The sequence below is a fragment of the Clavelina lepadiformis genome, chromosome 4 (genome assembly GCF_947623445.1).
Source record: "Clavelina lepadiformis chromosome 4, kaClaLepa1.1, whole genome shotgun sequence".
Lineage (NCBI taxonomy): Eukaryota > Metazoa > Chordata > Ascidiacea > Aplousobranchia > Clavelinidae > Clavelina > Clavelina lepadiformis.
This window is the reverse complement of record NC_135243.1, coordinates 4,753,288-4,778,606: the sequence shown is the minus strand read 5'-3', so window position 1 is coordinate 4,778,606 and position 25,319 is coordinate 4,753,288. Positions and strand designations below refer to the sequence as shown.

At 37.0% G+C, this 25,319-nt stretch overlaps 3 protein-coding genes across 3 annotated transcripts; 2 read left to right on the top strand and 1 right to left on the bottom strand.

The window, feature by feature from the left end:
• The first annotated feature begins 1,479 nt into the window (after nucleotides 1-1,479).
• On the top strand, nucleotides 1,480-3,940 carry LOC143452589 (uncharacterized). Its single transcript, XM_076953619.1, has 3 exons — nucleotides 1,480-1,641; nucleotides 2,411-2,689; nucleotides 2,776-3,940. Exons 2-3 carry the CDS (start codon nucleotides 2,494-2,496, stop codon nucleotides 3,690-3,692), a joined length of 1,113 nt encoding a protein of 370 aa, XP_076809734.1. The 5' UTR covers nucleotides 1,480-1,641; nucleotides 2,411-2,493; the 3' UTR covers nucleotides 3,693-3,940.
• Nucleotides 3,941-6,632: 2,692 nt separating this feature from the next.
• LOC143452860 (E-selectin-like) lies at nucleotides 6,633-14,679 on the top strand. Its single transcript, XM_076953995.1, has 15 exons — nucleotides 6,633-6,769; nucleotides 6,938-7,023; nucleotides 7,131-7,341; nucleotides 7,486-7,570; nucleotides 7,698-7,801; nucleotides 7,996-8,181; nucleotides 10,896-11,078; nucleotides 11,338-11,520; nucleotides 12,029-12,208; nucleotides 12,360-12,560; nucleotides 12,847-13,003; nucleotides 13,095-13,198; nucleotides 13,314-13,474; nucleotides 13,663-13,829; nucleotides 13,988-14,679. The coding sequence occupies exons 1-15, from the start codon at nucleotides 6,712-6,714 to the stop codon at nucleotides 14,004-14,006; spliced, it is 2,085 nt and encodes a 694-aa protein (XP_076810110.1). The 5' UTR covers nucleotides 6,633-6,711; the 3' UTR covers nucleotides 14,007-14,679.
• Nucleotides 14,680-17,894: 3,215 nt separating this feature from the next.
• On the bottom strand, nucleotides 17,895-19,314 carry LOC143452898 (uncharacterized). The gene is made up of 4 exons (XM_076954038.1): nucleotides 18,970-19,314; nucleotides 18,709-18,850; nucleotides 18,539-18,648; nucleotides 17,895-18,460 (listed from the first exon to the last, which is right to left on the bottom strand). The coding sequence occupies exons 1-4, from the start codon at nucleotides 19,219-19,221 to the stop codon at nucleotides 18,212-18,214; spliced, it is 753 nt and encodes a 250-aa protein (XP_076810153.1). The 5' UTR covers nucleotides 19,222-19,314; the 3' UTR covers nucleotides 17,895-18,211.
• Nucleotides 19,315-25,319: the final 6,005 nt, after the last annotated feature.

The window sequence follows — 25,319 nt, the reverse complement described above, 5'->3', positions numbered from 1 at the left end:
CAGTCATTCTGGTTCTCATGATATTTTGATTTTTAGTTACATAACAATGAAGATTTTCGGTTTATGTACGTGCATTCGAAAAGTTCCTTTGGTTCTACCTTGTTTGATGTAACACGTAGCAGGACAGTGTACAGGCACTACTGACTACAGGGTCTCGTTACAGGTGGGACCATAAGAAATGACAGGATTGTAAAGTTCTTGTGATACATAGTTTTTAAATTTTGACGCAATATCTGCTCACTAATGTCCCGCAATTTAGTTCACCTTACAATTAACGAATGCAAGTTCATAATTAACACTAAATGCTTGAAAAAATAATTTGCACCTGAATAGTTTGAAATTGAACACTTTTATGTAAACCAGATTGAAATAAAGTTTGTTAGACTTAAACTTCCAACAGTTGTTTTGTATTTCTTTATCTTCGGTATGAAGTTACTTGTAAGCTCGTTGATGGTCGCTGGCCAATAATAAACAGATACCGGGCCGCAGCTGAACCGCGGGCGGTAGTTTGGACACCCTTGTGCTATACAGCAATTAGTTTTTGTAACGCATATTTCTGTTATGTTTTATGGCATAATTATGAACATTTTATTTGGTCATTTACGCAGTGTTCCGAAAACAATATACAAAGTGGTCACAATTATGAGATAGTCTCTAAAATAGTAAACTTTCGTCAACTGTAATGTAGTCAAGCAAATGGCTGTTGGAAATAAAAAAGCAGTAAAGGCTTGATTCATCGTAGACCGTTATTGTTCAAAAGCAAACACGGTACAAAGTACACAGTCAAAAAGAAAGTCACTTTACCGTTACAACTGTTATCGCTTTGTCTTATTTACGTGTCTTGTGACCGCTTGCGGTTCGGGAATTTATTGCTACAACTTATGACTGCCCTATTTGCCAAAAACTTTTATCGTGTCCGCTAATAGATTTGCTGCGTCGCCATGATGTCATAAAGGACATCTGAAAGTAGGACGTATCAAGGACGATTTTTTGACGTCATCGATGCCTCGAGGGTACAATTGTGTACATTGGCTCGTTTTTGGAATGCGGATATGGCTCATTATACCAACAAAGCACAGTAAAGCAACTACATTCACTCGTGTTTGTGAGCAGTCGCTGAGTTGACATCTCAATCGTTGTCAATATAAGTTCCTCCCTACTTGTGTCTCCAATGACAAGCGAGCCTCCAAAACTCCCTTTGGTCCATTCATGATGTTTTGACGTAGTGATCACGCGCTCGACGCATGATTTTCACGATTCTTGCATCAGCCAAGAATCTTAATGTTGCTCCACCACTATATATAAATACCAATTTATGTATTTTTTTGTAAAAGAAAACATTTCTTTTAAACTATCATATTAAAATGTTTCATATAAGCACATCTTTTTAAACAACTATACCGTTAAGATTTTAAAAAGTTGAACAGACAACGAAATTAAATCAGCGGATGAATACTTATCATTAACTGTTTTGTAACACTCGTTTCGAAGCAACACGCTATCAAGTCGCCTGGTTTCATTTCTCTCAAATTGTTTCCAAGGAAGACGTCGTTATTTTTTGAGTATAATTTTGGGCCAGGATGGCTCACTGACTAGCACCGCGATGCCTGCGTTTGTACCTTCACCGTGCACCAGCATGGAGTAAGTAACTTTTGCATTATTGTAGCTGTTACCTGTTAGGCCTACGTTTTACGTAATGTTTAGGTTTGGAAAGCCATACTCGAATAGCTACTGGTAGGCCCACTGCGTTGTTATGTATTTTTCAATGCTAGCAGGCCTATCAGAAAGTAACCGGTGTATTTTTAATGGGTTGTTGATTGTTTAATTGCGTTATTTTGCTAAAAAACTGTCATAATTTAACTACCCTTAAGCATAGACAACGTTTGTCGAGCTTTGTGTAAAATGGTTGGAATTTGTTACTGCAAATAGGTTTCTTGCTTAGGGATGTACGATACAGAATAATTCACTATTCTAGACTGTTTTTGTTCCGGACCCAGAATTTCCAATCCTATTCTAAAATAGCATTTAAGTCAAAACATATTTAGCACCAGCAGTGCTTTTAATTTGAATTTGCAATAAGCTCACAAAACTATTATTGTTTAAGCAAGTTTACAAAGTTGTCAAATTGACATAATAATATACCGTTTAATTCATGACGACTAACTCACCCACCACATGGTATTGAAACATGAAATAACAATCGACAACTCTATTTCCTGCATGTGCCAATGAAAACTTTTAATCATAAAATAAAACCAGTTCTTAAGATTTGGAAAAAATATGAAAATTAGATTTGAATCTTATGAGATTAATTTCTTTACGATTTGTTATTCTAGAATGTACATCCCTATTCCTGCCTTAGTGTGCTATTGCTGTATTATTTGGCTCTAAGCCGCTATTTTGTATTTAGACCCTTGCACCATGAATTGTTTTACGAAGACTCCGCTTTCCATAGCCATTTACTAGGCTCAATAGAGGATATCCACAGAATATATGGAATCGATGTATTATTCCGAAGTGCCCAGCTTGTTCGGGGGGAACTTGCTGGAGGAGGCAGGAACCCAGTCCTGGGTACCTGAAGGGGGGCTCGTTCAAGATAAGGTGGAGTTTAGCTCTGCCGGATTTATGCACACCGCGCCGAAGGCGTCGTGTGATGTATTTCAAGATAGCTTTCTTGATTTTGACATGAGTAAGTTTTGTGTTGTTTAACTGTAGCATTAACATTGTTAGTCAAAAAGTTTTTAACCAGGAACTAAACCAAGCTGTTAATTGCAGGTTTGCCAGCTTTAGACAATAGCAACCAGGTTGTCATAAGCGCTTTACAAGATCTTGTAGATGATGACTTTCATAGCTTTGCTTTATCCAACCAAGGACTAGATGTAAAAACGCCATTAAACAAGCTTGGGCAACCGCTTTCACCTGCAAGCAGCATAGACTCTGGGGTCGGTTCACCTCAAAGCGATTTGTCCGGTTCCGGCTCATATATTGAGAGTGCGTCACCCTCTTACGTAGCAGCATATGACGATACAATCCCACAAGCGAATGTTACGTCATCGTCCATTAATTTTGATAACACCGATGAACTGTTGGAACAGCTCGGTATTACAATAGTTTCTAGCCCTGAAATTTGTTCGGACGACCAATCTAACATTATACAAGATGCGTTAATTAGTGGTGCCGACCTTACGCTGGAAAGCTTGCTAACAGCTGAGCAGGATACTTTCGTTCACCGCGTTGACGTGCCGGTGCAACAGACGTTCATCCCAAAAGCGGCACCACTGCATTCAAAGCTTAGTTTGCCAAAAGCAACTGAGGTGCCGAGAACAACCGAACTACGCGAGCTTATGTGCTCGGATGATGTGCTGTCAACGTCGTCGCTTGAATCGTTGGCATCTTCTCCCGTGTCTTCTGTTCCCAGTTCCCCGGAGTTTCGACCCCACAAATGCGGCCGAAAGAGCAAAGTAAACACGACGCAGGAGCGCAAACAGCGCAAGCGTGACCAGAACAAAAACGCCGCCACACGATACCGGGAAAAAAAACGACTAGAACAGCAGGATCGTGACACTGAGTTGTCTCAACTTGATGGAAAAAACAAGTCACTTCGAGACAAAGTGACCCAGATCAGTCGAGAGATTGACTATCTCAAAGAACTCATGTTGGAAGTGTACAAAATCAAAGGCCTTTTAAGTTAAATGTTTTACTTTATTGGTATCCAGTCCACTTCCAACAAACTGATTTAGTTAAGTTTTTGATACAATTTTAGCCATGTTTGGCGATGGTGGTAGTGGCTTGCCGCTCTATTTTTATCTCTTGCTGCAATCTTGTATTAAACGTAAAACTCTCGTGTCTGTATTTATTCCTCATTTTCTTTCATCGTTAAACGTTCCGCATTGTAAAGAAGTGTCTTAGCCGTTATGTAAAATAGAAGACAAGAATTGGATGATTTCGTGTGTAACCAACGACATATCATTCAAAGACACAGTGGAAGTTACCAAGTAACATTCAAAATAGGAGCGCTACACAACACATCCGGTGTCGTTGGAAAACATAGCTGGAATTTCCCGTCTAATTTTCGATATGCACCAAGTACTGAGCTACGCTTAGAAGCTATCAGTTCATTGTATGCAGTAATTGCGTGCTGCGTGGAGATGATAATGCGCATAGGAAAACGATTGAGGTAACTCTTAATCACTGTGAAGGGTAAGCACGAAAGCCAAACACGTATTTTTATTTGATAACGCAATGAAAGATCAAGGCACTTAATGTCAAATGATTAAAAACCAAAGTAATTATGCTGTCAAACTCAATGCTCCGAGACGTGTAATGTTTACGGTAGTAGATAGTTTTCATTTGATTGACAATTTCGTTTGATTTTTTTAAGACATGTGGTTGAACGAGGTTTAACGACTTATTGAAACATGGCTTTCCGTGCCTGCGGCCAAATACGAGTATGTATGTACACGTGTATGGTCACAAGTGGTAAATCACAAAGAGCTACACCGACAGTCGAACAGATGGTTATATATAAACAACTGTGTAAGACTAATTGTTCGTGTCTTACCGCTGGCACAGAATGTTAGTAGTTAGACATGCTTGGGGCGAAATACGAAAGTACCTGGTGACGTTTAGCGGTCGCCATATGAAACTCACTCATCCATACAACAAATTCAGTACATCAAGCGCATTTCTGTAGACTATGAACAGAATGTGACGTTCAATGTTTCACTCTATTAATCCTTACCTGCATGTAACACGTTTTATCAAACTTTGGAACAGCGCAAAAGTCTGGATTGCTACCTGACCTGTAACGTTTCAATACAAGTTAAAACTGTAGCAAGAAACAATCTTATATCTTTCCAAGTTGGTGTGAGTGCGTTTTGGTTAAGATAAACACTTGTTTGTTGTCAGTTATTATTTCAAATCAATTCTGTTGTTTCTTAGAAGTCATTTTAAAGCAGAAAATTATGCGCGTAACAATGTGGCAGTTATTAAAGGGAAACATCTCTTTTTGCAATATTAGCTTGAACTAAAATTCTTCAACCAACTTTCATAGCTGCCACGTCACTAAGTAGAACTTTATCATTCGTCTGTGTCATGACGTGTTTCTCACGCGCAGCACCCCAACATTCTTTAAAGTTCAGTAAAATTAACATTCTTTCAAATTGAAGTAAAGCCACGGTCCAAATCTTTTTGGTTACCGAAAAAATACGACATCGCAAGTGTGTTCTAACTTTACAACGCGAAGTAGCAAAAGATCGCAAGCATACAGGCAATTTCCCGGAATATTTGTTTGATGTTATTTTTGCCAGTGTATTTCAAATCCTTTATTAATCTCTATTGACGTTCGCCAAATGAGCTAACGTTAGTGCAGTAACAAAATACGCTCTCAATCGCTTTTCAGTCCGGGAAAGGTCATCGACAAGACATTTCTTTTTAATAAAACAACCCAATTACCTATAAGCTTACACATAATTGTCACAAAAGAAGTACTCTTAGTGCATTTATCTGCAGGCATATATTAACTTCACATACGAGTTGAGCAAGAAGTCACTTTAATGCCTAACAACAGAAGAACTGTTTTATCTATTCTCGAATTTATTAGCTCAACAGCGTCATCTACTGTCGACGGTGTATTGACATATACTACGTGTAAGCGACTCTTCTTGTTTTTGAATGGCCTGGAATGCTGAAAATAATTGTTCGATTTGGCTTTAAATGCAAAAATAAAAACTTTTTTATGGTAACAATTTAATGGGATTTCAGCTCATATTTATCGTACAAAGGATGTTGGACATTGCTACTTGCAACTCGATGTAACATTAAAGCATTGTATCGCTCTGTTAATTTTTTACCATCAACCTTGCAAATCAAAAAATACGATTGTTATAACTTATAACTCAACACAGAGCACCAACAACCAATGAACGAGAAAAGGTGGTAAAGCCCAAAGAGCTTAAAACCATGCAAGATAGTGTAAAAGTGTGTGTGAAAGTGTAAAATGATAATAAAAAGCAAGATAGTGGTAATCAGATTTAATTTGGTCAATCGCTTTAAAGATAAAAAATGACCTTACAATACTTTGAATAAATAATTTAATATTTCTTGACTTTTTTTGTTGTAAAAACTAGCATTGCATCAACAAATAAAAATCAAAAAACCAGTATCTGAGATGATATTCAAACGCATTCACTTACTTAAATTTGCCTTAAAAATAATTTTTAACCACTTTATTGCTACTATTATATGCCGCTTTATGGGCTTTTACATCTTTTCCGACTAGACCTTACAACTGGGATGTCAGCAATTTGCTGTAACAGTCGGCAATTTTTGTTTTAAAAAGCTCTTGAAATGCCAGTTAGTTCTGTAGCAACCGGACACCATAAAAACAAACTGCAGGTTTATCGGTAGTTTATTTCGTCATAATGGCGCAGCTGTTACGCAGAAAATTGTGGGCGGCATCATCTGCTGAAGTATACGACATGTGAAGGAAAACGTTAGCAAATCTTTTTTACTTTAACTAGTTTAACTTAACCGTTTGTTTTGAAAAGTTATGGCAGCGTTTAACTTTATTACGCCAAGATAAAGGAACAATAAACAGTAACTACAGTTTACCTGTTACGAGCAGTCCTAACGGTAAAACCATGCTGACGAAAATCGAATATAAAGGGCAGCTAGAACATAACATATGGCAACCAGTCAAAGGATACGAAGATGAAGACCCACCCTGTCCTCATTGCTTATTTTGCAATATTCTTTCAAGCCAGCGCAGGTATTTTTCTTGTAAAGATTTCATTGATGTTGAGTAATGTATACATAGCACATTAATTGTTATTGTTATTGCTTTATGTGGGCTATATATAATTTACAGTTGTTTCAACATAGATGTACATTTTACAGTACATAGGCCTACTTGTTCTTTAACCCTTTCGATTTTCAGGCTTGCGTTGTTTTACCTGTTTGGGTGCAACTTCGAATGATGAATGCAACGAGAAAGGTGAAATTGTGGAATGTAAGAGCAACGAGGTAAAAGTACTTGATAAGACAATAGATTTTATATTTGTCTATTGTATCTATAATGGTATCTTTTATATCTTCCAGGCTTATTTGTTAAACTTGTTCCCTTTTTTCAGCTTTCTTGTCAAAACGAAGTACGCATCAGCGAGACAAAATTCACCATTACGAAACGCTGCAAGCAATCTCTGGCCTGCAAAAACAATCAAGAACAGAACAACAGACCGGCCTGGGACCCTTTCCAGTGCAACCCACAGCACCAGAACAACAGCGTATGCAGATGCTGCTGTGAGGACGATTTGTGCAACCAACAAGCATTGCCATGTGATGGTAAGAGTCGCGTTAGTCCAAGGTGTTTAGGCTAGTTGCTTTTGTTGACCATTGGAGTAACGTTTTTCGTTGAATGTTTAATGTTTCAAGTTTAATGGAACTTGAACTTGAACAAAATGATTGTAATATTCGGTTTATCTGCAGAGAATCCCAGGTGTCCACCTATCGCTCAAGTCGATAACAGCAACGCTCTTTGTAGTAACATGGACTTTGAAGATAGCATTTGCAGGTAAATTAAACACACTTAGCATACATTTTAATGCATTTGCAAGTAGTTTACAAATTTTAGCAAATTTCCGACTTTTTGCTCGGAAAAACTTTGGCTTAGGCTTAAGCTATCTAAGTTTATTTTTCAGCTTTCAATGCAAACAAGGTTACAACATGATTGGATCCGCAGAAACACAGTGCATTAGATCACCAAGTGGACTAGTCTGGGAAAATGCGTTTCCTGTTTGTAAATGTAAGTTCAATATGACCTATTCTATTTAAGCTGTTGGCTTCATTGCTATACTCCATAAGATTTTTTTGCATAATTTACGTTTTTAGATTTGTAAAAAACCTATAGAACCGTGTAGGTAGTTTTTTTAAACTTTTTAGTTGTAATATTAGCGCCCACATTTTAAACAACAACCTCCCTAAGTTGTTATATTTCAGTGTCCATCTGCGGTGAAGCGGAACCAAACGCGCCCTCTTACGGTCAAGTTTCATGCAGCGACGGTAATCAAGCTGGCTCGCGATGTGCCTTCAGCTGTAATGTTGGTTACCAATTAATTGGATCTGGCGAAATTACTTGTAATTTAAATCAACGGTGGAGCGGAGCTTTCCCCACCTGTGAGCAAGGTAAGCGTGTTCTAAAAACCTTTACACTAATAGTAAGGTTTTTGGGTGTGAAATCCTCCACAAGTCAATTTAATGGAGTCTTAGATGAATTAACACAAAATCCGCTCGCGAAAAGTTATAGTTAACAAAATGGTACCGGTAGTTTAGAACTGCCGATTTTGACACATTGCTCCCTCTAAGCATTTATTTACTCTTTTCTTTATAGTGACGTCTGCCAGGCCCCATTCTACAAATCCCTTAATTTTAATTTTGTCATTGGCGCGGGGAAAATGAGAAATACTGCTGGTTGATATTAGCATATGTGCTTGTGCATGAGAAAAAGTGACAAACCATGAAAGCTTAAAACGTGGATGAAAATAATTAGTGTAACTTATTAATTGTTTTGTTGGTGAGCACGGCCACTAAACTCAAAACAGAAAAAAAAAATTAGAATGCTCATTTTTTAAACCAAGTAATTCAAACTTTCACAGACAAGCAGGAGTTAGGTTATACTGTAGGGTTACCATATTTTCGTGGCCTAAAATCCGGACACTCTTTAGTGCCCACTAGCAGTTTTTAAAATGAGGTATGAACACATTGTCTGTCAATATGACGTCACACTAGCAATGCTTTGCCTATCCATTGTATACCAGAGTGGATTTTTGAATATAGTGTCGTGAATTCACTAGGCTATTGGGCCATCTCTGATTTGACCTCTGGTGATCTCAAAATTACAAATTAAATTACAAAACAAACAAAACAAAATTAAATCTTAGCACTTAACATATTCGGCTCGCATCTTCAACTAGAACAGGGGTTCTAAAACTTATGGAGAGGCGCCCCACCTTGACGGTGCGAACAAAACCCGCGCCTCACTTCGAAATCATTAAGCATTAAACAAACGACAATTTCCTTGGTATTGTCATTTGGTCTGCAACAGACTTGTTGTTGCGCTATTTTTCTACTGCTTTCACTGCTTTATAATTTTCTTCAGCAAATATAAGCTCTTATCGTTTCAGCCATGTTCTAAATTTTGCAATATCGACCAAGATATAAGGCCTTCAGCTACTAGTCCAGCTCCACTCATCCATGTATGATTGTATCCCAAATAGAGCGCTGTATTGTCGTTTATGACGTAACAATGAAATTATTACCCGTAACGCAACAAACAATTTAAAAAAATTCCAGACATTTAAGCATATTTTAGCATTTCCCCCCGGACGCAGTTTGAACACTAAAATTCCGGACATGTCCTGGGAAATCCGGACGTATGGCAACCCTAGTTATAGCAGCTACAACTTCAATGCTGTAGACCAGGGTTATTCAACGGGGGTGAAATCGCCCCCCAGGGGGCAGTATTGTCCATCGCCAATATTGTCCATCAATTATGACAATTTTTGAAGTTGCGGGGCGATTTTAGTTTTTAAGTGGGTGAAAGCCACTATTATCATTGCCTTCCAAGTTATGATTTTATAATTATATATCTGTTATTTACCGCGCTATTATTGCATAAGGTCATACTGGCTTTGTTTCTGATTATTCTTTTTTTTGTGATAATTTCAAAGCATATTGTACGTCGCAAGAAGCCAATATATTCGTAGAAAAATAATCATAGGGGCGATTTTGACCCAGAACTCCGAAAAAGGGGTGATTTTACAAAAAATGTTGAAGAGCACTGCTGTGGACTGTAGTGTGTAGAAAGAATGAAAAATATAAACATCAGGCAAAAAATGCACCTCCGTCATTTCCTTATTATGATTCGTTTATGAAAAGTATTTTTCGTATTTATACAAACACGAACTAAAGATTGAAATGTAGCTTTTTTGTTTATTATCTGCTCGCCTAACATGGGCAAGCCAACGATTAATGTAATGTCTATAGTTGCGGGTTTCCTAAAATCGGGAATTCCTCGCAGTAGTAATTACCAAGTCGAAGAATAAAAAAATTGCAAATTTTCGAAGCAGGACTTTCTTATCTAAAAATTGTGTAAATTTCTGATATTTCTTAATAGAGACAATGTCTTTCCCCCAATAGACTGGACCGATATGCAAAGTGAAATATTGTTGTTAAGATGCAGCTTTTTCCTCGCCTGAAAGCTTTTTCATGTTTATTTGTATGTGTTAAACTGTGTTCATATAATGCGTACAAAGTAATAATATAGGGCTGAGTGGTTTACTGTACTAAGCGTTGTTTGTTGCAATTCTCATCTCACATCCACGCACATAGCTCATGAGAGTCATCAACCATTCGTTTACTGATAGTAACGTTATAGAGCACTTTTTATGTTCTTTTGGAAGGCAATCATGCGTTTTTGTGCAATTACAAATAAATGTATTGTATGCACAAAACGTTGTAAATGTGGTTTGATGGATTAAGTTTTGAAGCCATAGTTTAAAGTCAATGGTTATTTTGAATGGCCCATACATTTGCAGCCAGCTAATACTCTTGACAATAGTAGGCCAACAGCTGTTCCAGATATTCATGCACACACTATTACACTGCATAAATATATTGTGTCAGTTATGAACACAATGTTGAAAAGGAAAAATGCTCCTTCTGCTTGCATTAAAGCCCTCACTCGTGATTATGCTAAACATGGTTTAAGTTCTGGCCATAGACTCTATATTCAAGAAGTTGCTGTTTGACTTATCTTTGCCATTATTTGGTAGATTATTTATTAATATGCAATTTATTAACATTAGTATTTAACTTACTTACTATTTTTTGATTTCTAGGCAGTTGTGATTTCATTGCTGTCTCGACATTGGAGAATGGAAAAGTACTCTGTGGTGATAAAGGTTTAATTGGATCAGTGTGCGAATATGAATGTGACCAAGATTACCGACTTGATGGTGTCCCGGATGTCGTGTGCCAAGCCAATGGAAAGTGGTCAAATTTAAAACCATCCTGCACCAAAGGTGGGATGAAGCTTGTTAGTTGTTATCGATTCTTACTTGATTGATTGAATCAACTGGCCGTTGTTGCACCTGCAGAAAAACTCTCAAATGAAAAATAAAACTTATATAATAAAACCAACTTTAATACAGTATAGGCTATTATATTTTGACATGGCGATTTTAGATGATTAAGCTAATTCATATTTATCTTTGCTTAACAACATAATTTTACCAGTTTATTCCGCCTACTTTCTGGTTGTTAAAAACTTTCCTGCTCTAGTTGCATGTGATGTGACTCCAAGTCAACAACTTTTGAATGGAGAATCAGTTTGTAGTGAAGAAAATTTCTACGCATCTGTGTGCACCTACCTATGTTATGAGGGCTATTACCTGGTTGGTTCTCGTACTAGCACTTGCCAAGAAGATGGGTTTTGGTCTAATCCACCACCTGCATGTGAAGCAAGTAGGTGTTATTGTTTTATGTAATTTTGTAAATGGGGTATGTACTTTTTTGTTTTGTTCAAAACTCTGTTGTTGTTTCCACTTAGAGAATTTGTGTTTTTGGATCCAAAGACACCAAAAATGGCAATAATATATATCACACTAATTTTGGTTACAGCTTTACCGCAGAATTTGACCTTAATGCTGTATTGCTCTCATATAATTTGCCATACCAAACATTATGTGGTAAAAATTTTGGTATTTTGGCAAAAAACAACATTATACAGAAGGCCTACAATGTAATATGATACAAACTGCAGGCTATTTAAACAATTCATGAAATAACCACTCACTTGTGGTGGAAAAGGTGCATAAAATTTCATTTTGGCAAGCCATAATGTTACGATTAAAAAAACAAATCTCGAAAAGCTTCTGTAAATTTTTGGCTTTCTCGCAACCTTATTGAATGTCCACACAGCTTCAACTCATATAAAGTTATATGATCAAGTTTTTTTTTCTGTAATTTACAGTAACATGCCCAAGGAATGATGTTGTTGTGGCCAATGGTGTTTCAAGTTGCACAAATGAAAATTTTTACAGTTCCTCGTGCAGTTTCACTTGTGATGAAGGTTATTTTAGAGTTGGCGCTCAAGCTACTGTTTGCCAAGAAAACTTCATTTGGTCAGAAGCAGCACCGTTTTGTCAACAAGGTGAAGTATTAGACTTACTTTTGTTTCGTTATTTTTAGTTGGTTTGTTTTTGTAAACAAGTTATTTGATCAGCAATCAACTTATTGCTGGTGGATAGAATCGACGTTCCAAAAGACAATCTCTTACATATTTATTTTTCTGCATTTTGCAGAGTCATGTTCACTGAAACAAGCAAATCTGTCTCTAGGGAACGTTGCTTGTAGTGATGAAAACTATTCCTTTTCTGAATGTGACTTTACATGTGGTGATGGAAGTAACAAATGGGAACTGTTAGGTTCAAACAAGACAACTTGTTCATATGATCCAGCTATGGATTCTTACCAGTGGACACATGAACAGCCGTGCTGTGCAAGTAAGTTTGTGCTAGAAGTGTAAATCGCAAACAATTCCTTGACTTGTCACTTCTATGATTATCTACAACACTGCAGTATACTTTGTGCTATTACGTTTACAATGTAAAACATGGAAGTTCCACTTAAAAATAAAACTGTGTTTTCCCTGTGAACGAGACAATATTTTTCCATCTTGTGACCAAAAGGGCTTAACTCACTTTTCCCCTGTTATTGTCTCATATTGGTTTCTTGGTGCGTAAATGTGTGAAAATATTTGCTCTGAAAATTCTTTATGTCTTTAATCAGAGAGGTGTCCGCCTTATGCTGAAGTGGACTTGTTTTTGGTCTTGGATTCGAGCAGCTCTGTGGGCAAAGAAAATTGGAACAAAACCGTCTTTTTCATCAAAGACGTCATTGATAACTTCATCATTTCAACAGAAGATATGCTGGTAGCAGCTATCAGGTGTTTTACCATTGTAAACCTTAATCTTGTATCTTTCACTATCGTGTCTTCCCATCCTGCTTGAGGCTAATCAATTACTGTGCTAATACAGGTACAATAAAAGGATAGATGAAAGTAGTGAAATCAAAATTGGTCAATTTACATCACAAAAAAGCACAACAGATGCCATCATCAACTTGCCATACGATGGCTCAGGTAACTAATTTACTGTCAGCTTGTTGAATTATCTGTGACATTTATAGCAGCGAATGAAATATAACCTGGCAAGGGAGAACAAAACATGGGTTTTGATTGACTGATACATTTTCAGGAACGATGACCGGAAATGCGCTCACTTATGTGGCTGAGAAGATGCTAACTGCTCCAGGGAACCGACAAGCAGTCCCTGATCTAGTCTTGGTTGTAACTGATGGTATATCAAAGGATGATGTTGTAGCTCCAGCTAAAGAACTTCAAAGAATTGGAGCCAATGTAAGTCGTCTCTTGCTGTTTGTTATTACTAAAAACTTCCAGTAAATATCGGTGTATCCACTGCATGTTTTATTTTATTTCAGTTTACTTGGTATGGATATGTTGCAGAAAATAACTGTCAAGAAGCTTTATGCCTGCTTGTGTTACAACATTATTTAAAACTTGTGACTTTTCAACATTGAGCTTAGGTGTTGGCGATTGGAGTGGTGAATGAAAATGGAAGTTTAAAAGAAGAGGACATCGCAGAAATCGCTCAGAACAAAGACAATGCTATCCTGGTGAAGAACGGCTTTGATGGTCTATCAGACGAAAGGATAAATGACATTCTTGCACTTATATGTGGAAGCCCTTGCAAGTGAGTTCGCAATCACTTAAAAATTTGTTATTTTTATGATATTTTTAAAGGTAGTGTGGTTTTAGCGGTCGGTATTCCTAAGCTCTAATTACAAACCAAATACATAACTTAAACAAAATTTAATTTTGCCTAACCTAAAACCTGCTTTTACTTTTCAGGACGTCAGAATCAGTATGATCGCACTGCTGCTACAGAACTTCAGCTAAACCTAAAGTCAACTTGCTGTTAACTTTATGTAGTGTTACTGTCATATATTTGCATTTTACCAGATTGAGATCCCTTGTATTTTTATATTTACCTTTTGTGTAAGGTGCTTGCAGTGTAATTACGTTATTCCTAAAGACAAGAAGTGGTCACTGTGGATGTGTAACACTACACACAATTTTAATCCAATCAGCACTGAATTGTGGTGACTTTTAGATTGTGTTTTCAATGATATAGAAAAATGTAGATTATGTTAAACTAGAAATTCTGGTTTTTGTGCATTGTACACCATAGGCTGTGTTAGATCTAGATATTTTAAGTTTTTCTGTTCCTGTACGAGGTGTGACGGTGATGTATAGAAACATAAATCAAAGGTACATCTTCTGCTGACTTAAAACATTTTTCATCAGAGCCGTTGTCGTATTTTATTGTATCCCACAAAACAAACACAACAGAGTTATCCATGTGATGTTTCGCTTAAAAGCTTTCTTTAAGAGGCGAAAATCCTTAACTACAACATTTAATTGTATCTAGTATCATGAAGTATCGTTTATTTTATTGCGATTAGCTGAAGTGGACGAAAATAACGGTGTTATTGTGCTAACCTTGCTATTTTAAAACATAACAAGAAATTTTATGAAAAATATGTTCAAGTGCAAGAGTTTAACCATGTAGGCCTAAGTCAAAAAGAGTGTTACCGGTAACAGTTAAGCCTGAAACACCAACAGTTTAGCATTTCCTTTTACTTTTAGACGAAAACTGCACCAGTGTATAAAACATGGCCATATCACCAAACGCATTCATTTGTTATATTTTTGCAGACTAACGCTACTGCAAAACCTAACAAACGTCTGCTAGGCTTAACATGCTTTATCAGCCGTCCATAACTCTCAGCCTGCAAACTCAAATTGCTAGTCTACTGGTGCCGAAGTTCATCTTTCTCAATACGTAGGCTTACATCTGCACTCCGTTTGTGACCTCCAGAAATGACCATACAACCTACATTCATTTAAAATCTTATTTGGTACAGTATAGAAAGCTTGACAACAATTGAAAGATTTTCTATATCATAATGCTGCGAGTAGCTAATACAGGTGACTTATGACTAACCCATGTTCTGTTTTATAAGCAAAACTTCGACACTGTCGGTAAAGAATACAATGGCTAGTGTTTGCCATGTGTTATGTTCAACACAGTTTTGCTCGCTTGTATTGTAATAGTAATTGCCAACTGCAGTATATGGTTCGCACTGGTTTTGTTGAAGGTATTACTCTTTAAATTTGAAGTAAACAAACATCAACAAAGGGTATGGGGCGCTGATGGACGTCATTGGATGACACAGAAATGTTGCTTAGTCCAGCGATACTAGATTTGTTTTCATTTGTGAAGCAAGAACTACAAACCGGGGTTTAGTTTGGCACCACAACCTAGCAATACAGTTGCAATATAAAACATCATCAAATCAACACAAGTTGCCAAACGTTTCGAATTTCGTTACATTAACGCTTGCAAACTACTCTGAACAATGCCATATAGCCAGGGTTGCCATAACGTCCTTATTTCTAAGATTTGTCCTTTTTTTAAAGGTCCGTGTCTTAGAAAATATGTTTGTCCTTTTTTCTAAGAAATGTCCTTATTTTTAGGACGGAGGTGGGCACTTTTGTCCTTATTTTGGGCATTTTGTCACCTTTACGATACCATTTTGTACCAAAGAGATACCAAACTTATGAACATGCAGATAGTGTCTTGTTTTTTTTTTTTTTTTTTTTTTAGGAACATTGGTTGCTTTCTCTTGTTGTAGGCTACACTGTTCAAGGAGGTATTCCTCGTTCATTTTCTAGTCGTCCTTATTTTTGAGTTGAGACTGATGGCAACCCTGTATAGCCTACGAAGCAAACCAATTTGTTAATCAACAACAACAGAGGTACATAAAAGATAAAGAGAAGGTTGTAACCAAACACCAGGCGGAGGCAAATTTACTGAAGGCAGTGAAGTCGCCATGCGGTATTTCGTCTCCATATGCCCTTGAGCTGTGGCCGTTTTTGGCAAAGTGCTCGGTGCGTTTCCACTTCATTAATACTTTTGGCAGGGTTCGTCAGTAATACCGTATTTACTTGATTGTAAGCCGCGGCTTACAAAGTTTTTTTTTTCATTATGTTTGCGGCTTAAATTCAAGAGCGGCTTACATTTTTTCTTTTTGCCTTTTTCCTTGTCGACTTTGCAAAAAGATATTTTGCTGTACTGTGTTGTCTGATACCGACAATTGTGAAGTTGCATTTTAAATTGTCATATGCATTTATGACGTGCATTCGAAAGAAAAAAAGGAGTTGTCAGTTTTATTTATGGTACGGTACTTAATGAACATATCGGTAAATTTGGAGAGTACTGCAGTGTTTTTAAGAAATTGTTTAAGAATGAGTACCGGTAAAAGACGAGCGTATTCTGTGGAGTTTAAAATTGAGGCCGTAAATTTTGCAGAAAAGCACTCAAATCGAGAAACAGGGCGGAAATTTCAAGTGGACGAGTCAATGGTACGCCGATGGGTTCAAAACAAGGCCAAACTTAACGCAGCTCATGAAAAACCAGGACCATCAAAAAAGAAGTCAAAACTTGGCTGTGGGAGAAAGCCAATACTGTCTACTGTTGAAGATCAGTTGATGGCAAAAGTTGCACATGAGCGGGAGCAACAGCATCACGTCTCCACCAAATTAATTACAGCCTGGGCTAAAAACTTGGCTGCAGAAAAAGGCTTGACTGCATTTGTAGCATCAGGTGGTTGGCTGTGCAATTTTCTGAAGCGGTTCAATTTGACGCTCAGAAGGCGAACGACGACTGGACAATCCATGCCACACGACTTAGAAGACAAACTTTATAGCTTTGTTGAATTTAATAAAAATCAAAGAGATCTGCACAAGTTTCAGCCATCAATGATCGCCAACATGGATGAGACGCCGATCTGGGAAGATATACCCAGTGCCACCACGCTTGATCGGAGAGGCGTACAAGCAGTTCCTATTCGAACAACCGGCCACGAGAAGAGCCGACTAACTGTGTGTCTAGCTGTAAAAGCAGATGTGACAAAGATGACACAATATGTTGTGATCCCAGCCAAAAAAGTTAAAAAAGAGCTCGCAGATATCTCCGGTGTTATAGTGGCGGCAACACCAAATGGCTGGATGAATGGCATTCTTACTGCGGATTGGGTGGAAAAAGTTTGGACAAATTTTTCCTTTGCCAAACGTATGCTTGTGTGGGATTCGTTCAAGTGCCATATATCTGATGATATGAAGAAACAATTACAGCGGTACTACACTGTTATGTCAGTGATTCCTGGTGGATGCACAAAATATCTGCAACCACTTGACGTTTGCATCAACAAACCATTTAAGCAATACTTTCGCGAGTTTTATGATGAATGGTTTCGTAAAGGGGAGTTTGAGTACACTTCTGGTGGTAAAATAAAGGCACCCAGTCATTTGAAACAAATTACGTGGGTCGTTCAAGCATGGGGTAAAGTTTCAAAAGAAGTCATCATCAATTCTTTTGATGTATGTGGAATCACAACCGACAATGCTGCAAAAATTCCTTGCCTACGGAAAGAACATGATACTGATACTGAAGAAAGTATCGGTAATCTCGGTGACATTATCGAAGATGATGACAATGACAATAATGAGCGTGAAAGTTAAATAAACCTTTAAACAGTTTCAGCTTTGCGTGTAAACAGTTGGTACCGTATTTACTTGATTGTAAGCCGCGGCTTACCTTCAAGGACGGCTTACATTAAATTTTTAACACTATCACATGCGGCTTACAATCAAGTAAATACGGTATCAGCCTCATTAAACCACTCAATTGAGATAACTGGAAAGGTCGTCACCTTGTATTTTCCTGTTTGTGGATTCTGCACTGATCGGAGTACCACCAATAGACACAGCATAATGCTGCCCGTTAAGCATAACTCAATTACCTCGCTTATACAGTAAATTGTAGCTACATAAAAAAAATTTGAAAATTTTAATCAAATGAAATATAAGTTATGAAGTTTTTTATTTAGCAGCGTGGAAATTGCAAGAGTCCATAATTATCCAAACAAACTTGGTGTGTTCCTTTCCTTCCTTGCTCGATTGTTTTAAGATTATTTAAGGCATGGTTGGTCTCATTGTCAATGTTTTTAATCAAAAAAGTCTGGTAACGATTATGTAAACTCCCAGCACCAACATCAGCAGCAGAAGAGATCCAAAGAACATAACTTCGCGTTCTCCGCGGATGTAAATGGGATGCTTCGCCATCAATTCCTCCACCATCTGTCCCTGTTTGTTCTTATGAGGGAATGGTTTGGAAGGAACATCAACTCCAAGAAACTTACACAGAGGTTTCCAGCCTTCTTTGACGCTATACACAAGCAATTTGTCCTTGGGAGCGTTCTGAAAAGCGATTGATAAGCTAAACTTAAAAACATTGATGAACTTTAACGAGTGTTGTTACAATTAAAAACTTTGAACCTGTAAAACGTTTGCGTTGTGCTTTCTGTAGGCCATTTTTGTGAGTAATCTGTTGATTTTTACTCCTCTTAAAAACCTACTTATCATTCCAGTACCTGACACCGCGTGATCTAAAACAAACCAAAGTAATTCTCCATGAGAGGCACAAGATACAAAAGTAATTATCTTACCAATTCTCCACATAAATCGGTCAAGCTTCCAATAGGTCGGAGAGAGCAGCATCATGAGATGGACAAGCGGATGATCTTCGGCCGCCATCTGGTGCTCCACGCTTTGTAACCAAGAATCTTCGTCTCTTGTTGTGAAGATTATCTGCGGCATGAGCAACCGAAGAGAATTAATGTAGAAGAAATTTTTCTGCTATATCGCTTATATTGTTAAACTGAACAAACCGCTTTGTACCTCTGCACTGACAAAACATAGACGCCTACCTTTGCATCAGGAAAAGCTTTGTGAATTTCATCCCAAAACGAACATCCAGGCATGTCAGTTACCGCGTCCACATTCTCAAACATTCGACGAAAATCTTCAGTAGTTCCACCTTCTGATGCAATCCTGTTCCATTCACCACCCAAATATTGATAATTCTCGAGAAAATCGTAGACATTGTATCCCAGTAAGGTTAAGGCGGCTCGTAGGGATTTCGTCCCGGTTTTAGACATACCAGCACAAATGACTTTCATATTTTTCAGCGGCAAGTGTCCAATGAAGACTTAGAAAACTTAAAAACGCTAAACGTAAAAATCTTGAAATGACAGACTTTATGAAATGTCTTAATTAAGCTGCTGACTAATTAGCCGGAAATATGATGATGTCGTTCGACATTTCAGTTGTATCGCATTGGTCGGTCCCTTCGATCTAAAAATTACCAGGTAAAAACTTGGTTTTTTGAAAACTTTTTTCTCAACAAACTATTAATAAATAACAACCTTCCGTTAAAGTTGACTACCTCAAGGGGGAAAATCGTACGTTTGAATCTTTATTACAACTTAAAATTCCTTACATTTTTATTCTGAATCTACTACCAATGCATAGAGAAGCTTTGTTTAGGAATAAGTTAATATCTACATATCTTATTTCTACCGGCCCAAGATATTTTAAGTTGATAAATGAAATTATTTTCCTTTAAACTGTAAACAAACGACTCACTTACTTAGAAGCTGAAACCGGCAACAAGAGAATTTAGACTACTTCACAGGATGGGCATGACCAGATGTTACTGGTTTTAGGAGCTTCAAGCAGGAAGCTCAGCGGAGATTATTCATACTCTTTCTGTTTGTATCATATGTTTTTTTACAAAATGTAGTATTCGTCGCCTGTGGTAGTATTTTACAAGGAATTAAGAATTTCCTATACACTTTTACGTTGAAATCGAGCGACTTATATTATCCGGCTGCAGTAACCTTTGGCTAAACGCAAGTAATAATCATTTTTGACGTATCGTACGCAAAGAAACGGAGAACGTCAACTCCAAGCAATTGACAAAAACGTTTCTCTGCCTTCTTTGATGTTGTACACCAGCAGTTCGTGCTTGGGAGCGTATTTGAATGAGACGATTAGATTCCCAGACGTAGCAATTAGAAAGACGTTGTTTCCACTTCTCCACTGGGGGTGGGGTATTTGAGAACTTCAAAATTATGATGACTTTGACCAAGCAAGTTCTGTATCAACGCTATGGCGACTTTTAACCAGAGAAAAAAAAACAGAGTGTACCGGCAGTTTCAATTTGCTGTGTATGACTGTCCTGGACTCATTGTATTAACTATTAACTGCATCATTTCATCCATCGTTGCTGGATAATCATGCAAGAAGATTTTATTTTCCTTAAACATTACATTTTGTTTATATTCTGAATTCTTAGGTTGCAAATACTGTACTTACGTTTAATTGTCCCTGAAGTTGATTGTTCAATGAATTTAAAAAATTGGATAAATTGAAATTTTCCCAATAATTTAATAGTTACTTTTCAAAGCCTTTTTGGAGGAGCCGTATTAACCAATTGTCGGGCATCTGGGGAAGCCTAAATTTTTTTTTAATTGTAGTCATTTTTGGTTGTTTTAAAGGAAGTTTTGAGAAATAAATCCAAATAGAGTCTAGACCTACTTGCGAAAGTTTTCAAAAAAATGCACAGATTTTACCAATAGCCCGGGTGAGGAAATTAATACCGAGAAATGAAAAAGTTTTTCAGCTGATTTAGACATACTATGCACGAAGGTCCCTTCTAAGCTCGGGGCCCGTGGCAACTAACATACTTGCCACTACGTTAATTCATTTATCAAATTTTTATGGCGCAAGAAGATTAAGTCTGTTTTTGAAACGTTCCTGTTTTTAAATTATTTCCATGGGGTATTTAACACTTTTGTAATGACTGGTAGCAAAAGTTATATAAAAAGGTTAATTTTTTTTAGAAATTCTGAAGTAGGCGTCAAACCCCTAGAACTAAGATCTCTATGATTTTGTTGGACGTCCTACGTAGGGCTTTAAAAAACCTATTTGGACCAATCAGAATGCAGCACTGTTGGTGTTGTTTTCTACCCTGGGAATTACCCTAGCAGTTCGCGCGCTTCAATGTCCCAGGTCGCATGCAGATTTAGGCTGAAAATTAGCATGAAAGTAGCTAAAATTGGGTTTTTTAGACCAAAAACTTTAGTGTTTGTTTTGCACCTCTGTAAAACTAAACACTAAATTGACATGCAAAATTTCAGAGAGCCCCATTGAGGATTTTTCCAGTAATCAGTCTTTTAGTAAATTCACTGTCGAGTAAAACAAACTAAGATTTTATGGCATTTTTTGGGGTTTGACGCCTTCTGAAGTGAACCTGGTAGTTAGCCTTATTTAACTACAGTTAGGCCTAGCAGTCAACCTAGAGCGTAACTGCAACAGCTGTGGCAGTGTACCATGTTTTGCTCAGCGTGTTGGACGTGCTACAGTCATATCAATTGTAAATAAAACAAGTGTTCGTAAAGTAGTTAATTCGATTTTAATGTACTCATTTTCAGCTTGTTCTTGTCTCGCTTTCTCAAGTATTTCTGTTTTACCTGATCATTTTTCTTCGAAGATTATGTTGTTATCTACATGTGATTTATGCAATTATAAAATTGATTAGTCTGATGTAAAGTGTTTTGAGCACATTTTGTTTTATCGAAATGTGCATAACTATGTGTTTAAATGTGGTGTTGCTGACTGCAAACTGAACTTCAGGAAGTATACTTCACTTATGTCTCACTATAAAAGAAAGCATAAGACAAAACCATATCAAAGAACTTTTACTGAATCTGACATTTCTTGTGATTTGTATAAACGTGCACAGCCTGATTGTACTCTACAATTTCTGAGTAACCAACTGTACAATATTGTAAAACATGTCAAGTGTCATATTTTGAATGGTGAATTAATTAATTATCCGTATCACCACTGTCATGCAAAGTAAAGTAAATAAAAGGCGAGCGATTGATAGATTTACTTTCAATAAAGTATTGATTTTTGCTTTAATACAGCTAATTGTATGTAGAACCATGTGTATAGGACCTGTAATAAACATAATACCATTACTATTTTAACAGTTTTATGCGTTAATTTACATAACGCATTGTTTTAGGAAAAAATCAAAATGCTTTGTGTAAAAGCACTTCACATCTTTTGAATGTAAAGATACATAATTTTGTATGGCAACACTGCTGCCATACATTTAGATGTAAACAAGAAAATTTTTTTTTACAGTGTAGGCCTACTTAGGCTACTCTCTAAATTGCAGGTTGACATATTGTATCTTCACGAGTACTTGCCAAAATTGGCTAAGACAAGGTATACAGTAGATCAAGTGGCAGACGAGATTACTGACGATGAATCTTATGACATTGATAGCAGTGATGACGAACATCAAAACGATGATGACGATTCTTCAGATGGAAGTGTGATGTTGATGATAGTGGCTGAAGGCATTGGTTTCGCGGTAGTCTTGTTTTTCTTCGCTTCAAATTTAATGCTAGAAATAATAAGAAAACTTTTGAATTTGGAGATTTGATTCAATCCTACCACATAATCACGTTTATTAAAATGAAATGAGCATTTCTAAATGGCATGCTTTACACAATCTAACAAATATACGCTTGCTAAAATCTCTCAAATGAAGTTTGAACAAAGGACTTTTAATTGTTCATGGAAGAGCAGCCCGTTTTTCCGCGACACGTGTAACAAATTCAAATAAGGATTAACAAGGCAATAGACAGTAATCTGTCGTTGATTACCCTTTTAAACCAATTTGATGTCAGATTGCAACGTAAACCTATTCAAAAGTTGTGGGTTTTACGCAAGAAGGTTTGGAAAGCCAAATTATTATTATTATTATAACAAAATTATTAGAGACAGGTAAATGCAGCCTGGTTCATTAGTTTTGGCATCTCGGAGTTGAAACTCATTCCGCTTTTACAGAAAAAGATTTGCTTAATTTGAGTTGTCCACACATTATACAAAATTATCTGTAGTACACGATGAGTTTTACGTTGTTGGCAACTCGAGTGGCAACGTAAGAGGTGTGTGCGGGATAAAGGAGGATTTGTATTGATGAATCTGGTCGATGAATCCACCAAAATTATATAAACACTACTTATGCATGAAAGGAACAATGGTAAAGCACGAAAACATAGAAAATTTTTTTGTAGAACGACAAAACAAGAAAATTGTTTTAAGCTGCTGTGAAACCAGAATCGGCGATAAGAATCTTCCAGTGATTAGAGTTTCATTTGTTCGTAAAATGATGCATGCATTGCAACAAGCTAAGGTTGTCAAGCTTTGCGATTTGTGATATCGCAACAATGCTATCTTACCGAGGCAGGTTTCCTTATTGTGACATTTCACTTCCTGATGGTATTAAACGCTTCGAGAACACAGTATTAAAACAACAGTTTACAAAGCGTCCTTGTTAATAAAGGCAGGTTTGAAATAGTAAGGTAATAGAAGAGTGCTGCAAACTCTATGCATTTGATACATACAGTTAATAAAACAGAGGTTAAATTTAAATGAGACTGAACAGAAAACGGTTCAAACACTTTTAATATTGGTGAGGGATTCTTGTATTCAAAAAAAGTCCTTTTTGGTGTATTTTATATTGAGATGTTTAGTTTATCTTGACGTAAAAAATGCAGTACACAACAAGGCGGTATACCAAGAGCGCTTAGGGTGACCAACTTCACATCACAGATATATATTATCGTTTTGAAAAGTCACATATACAGAATGTATTTCAAGTAATTTAAAATTGATGGAATACACTAGAAAGAAGTTTCGAGCAAAAAAGAGGTCATCATAGTAGTTATGGGGAACAAGCTCCCCGGAAACTTTTAGATTTACAAGATCTAGAACGCAAAAATTTTTTCTGTTTTTTAGAAAAGCCTAATGAAAAAAACCGTAGGTCGCTATAGCGTCGACTGTCTACGTTAAACCAGCTTTACAACACTTGGGCTATGCACAGAAAAAAGTTGAACGTGCTCTACAATCATTGAGATGGTTATGATTGATAAAAAAGCTAAGACGTAAGCCCAACACAAAGGACAAATAGTTTTAATTGCTGACTGCTCTACAGGCGGTAATGTACCAATTACAAGGAGATTAGCGACAAAAAAAAACGGTTAACTACGTCACGATCAAACGAAACGCGCAGCTCACGCGACATCTTTTTAGGTGATCTAGGTTAAGATATGTTTATGATGCCAAAGCATGTGAAGGATTTCTCGGAATCTATGAAGTTAGTAATTTCTAGCGTGTGTTACTATATCGCCAGTATATTCTTGTCAAAATCTATCTTGAGCCTGAGTAACGATTAATGTATGGAGTCGCCCCTGCTTAACTGCATAGCCGGAAGATTTTGCGTTAAACAGACCTTAACCAGCTTACCGTATCTGTGCTGGTTAATGTGCTTAGCTTTGGTTTTAGCCTTCTCCAATACCATACCGGTAACCAGGTTTTTTTTTAAGGTTTGGTTTGGGTGACCGCTAAGTAGTTTTAAGAGACCAAATTAGCAAGACCAGAGTAGCAAGTCTAAATTTTGGGAAACCGCTGGAGAAATTTGGGGGACCGTTTCGGTCCCCCAAAACACCTTAAAAAAACACTGCCGGTAACTACCTTAAACAAAAGAATGCTTCACCAGTTTATATATGTCATCTGTGACATTCCTATGGTGAAAATAAACCTTAACTGCTAGTTACTACTAATCACCTACCTTGTTATGGTCCACAGTGGTGTATTCCAGCCAAAACGCATAAGCTAGCGTACCATTACTGCCATACTTAATTGAAACCCCCAGCCATCTAGCGTATAGTTTTTACATTCTGACGTCATACTGACTGCTGACTCCCTCACGATTGAGGCCAAATTTGCGATACAGTTTTGGCAATAACTGCTTAACCATTATGTATTAAAATTCTTTCTCCAGTATACTTATGAGCAACTACTTTGATTTAAGGCCAACTAGCTTTCGGACTTGCGCTTCACTTCAATTGTCTCAGGATATTTGACATAAATTTGACACAATCTCAAAATACATGTCAGTCATATGAAGTATATAAAGATTGGTCATCCTTAAAGCGGTCGCTTCTATAAAAAACCAAAGAGATTTAAACAAATGAGTAGAAACTTCGTTTTAGCGCGTGACGTCAGAAAGAACGTTCAGACGAAGAAAGAAAGGTAGTTAAAGATATTTATTATTAGGAAATAACTCTAAGAAACCCAAATTTTTTTTATTTTTTTTAAAATTACCATTTCTATGTAATTTGTAAACAGACAT

Excerpts from the sequence above, each read along its gene's own strand:
- LOC143452589 (XM_076953619.1), top strand. The coding sequence starts at position 2,494 with ATGGAATCGATGTATTATTCCGAAGTGCCCAGCTTGTTCGGGGGGAAC. Across the intron at positions 2,690-2,775 it reads CTTTCTTGATTTTGACATGA|GTTTGCCAGCTTTAGACAAT; the intron begins GTAAGTTTTGTG and ends TGTTAATTGCAG.
- LOC143452860 (XM_076953995.1), top strand. The coding sequence starts at position 6,712 with ATGAAGACCCACCCTGTCCTCATTGCTTATTTTGCAATATTCTTTCAA. Across the intron at positions 7,342-7,485 it reads ACAAGCATTGCCATGTGATG|AGAATCCCAGGTGTCCACCT; the intron begins GTAAGAGTCGCG and ends GTTTATCTGCAG. Across the intron at positions 7,802-7,995 it reads TGCGTTTCCTGTTTGTAAAT|TGTCCATCTGCGGTGAAGCG; the intron begins GTAAGTTCAATA and ends GTTATATTTCAG.
- LOC143452898 (XM_076954038.1), bottom strand. The coding sequence starts at position 19,221 with ATGAAAGTCATTTGTGCTGGTATGTCTAAAACCGGGACGAAATCCCTA. Across the intron at positions 18,649-18,708 it reads CCGATTTATGTGGAGAATTG|ATCACGCGGTGTCAGGTACT; the intron begins GTAAGATAATTA and ends GGTTTGTTTTAG. Across the intron at positions 18,461-18,538 it reads ACAACGCAAACGTTTTACAG|AACGCTCCCAAGGACAAATT; the intron begins GTTCAAAGTTTT and ends ATCGCTTTTCAG.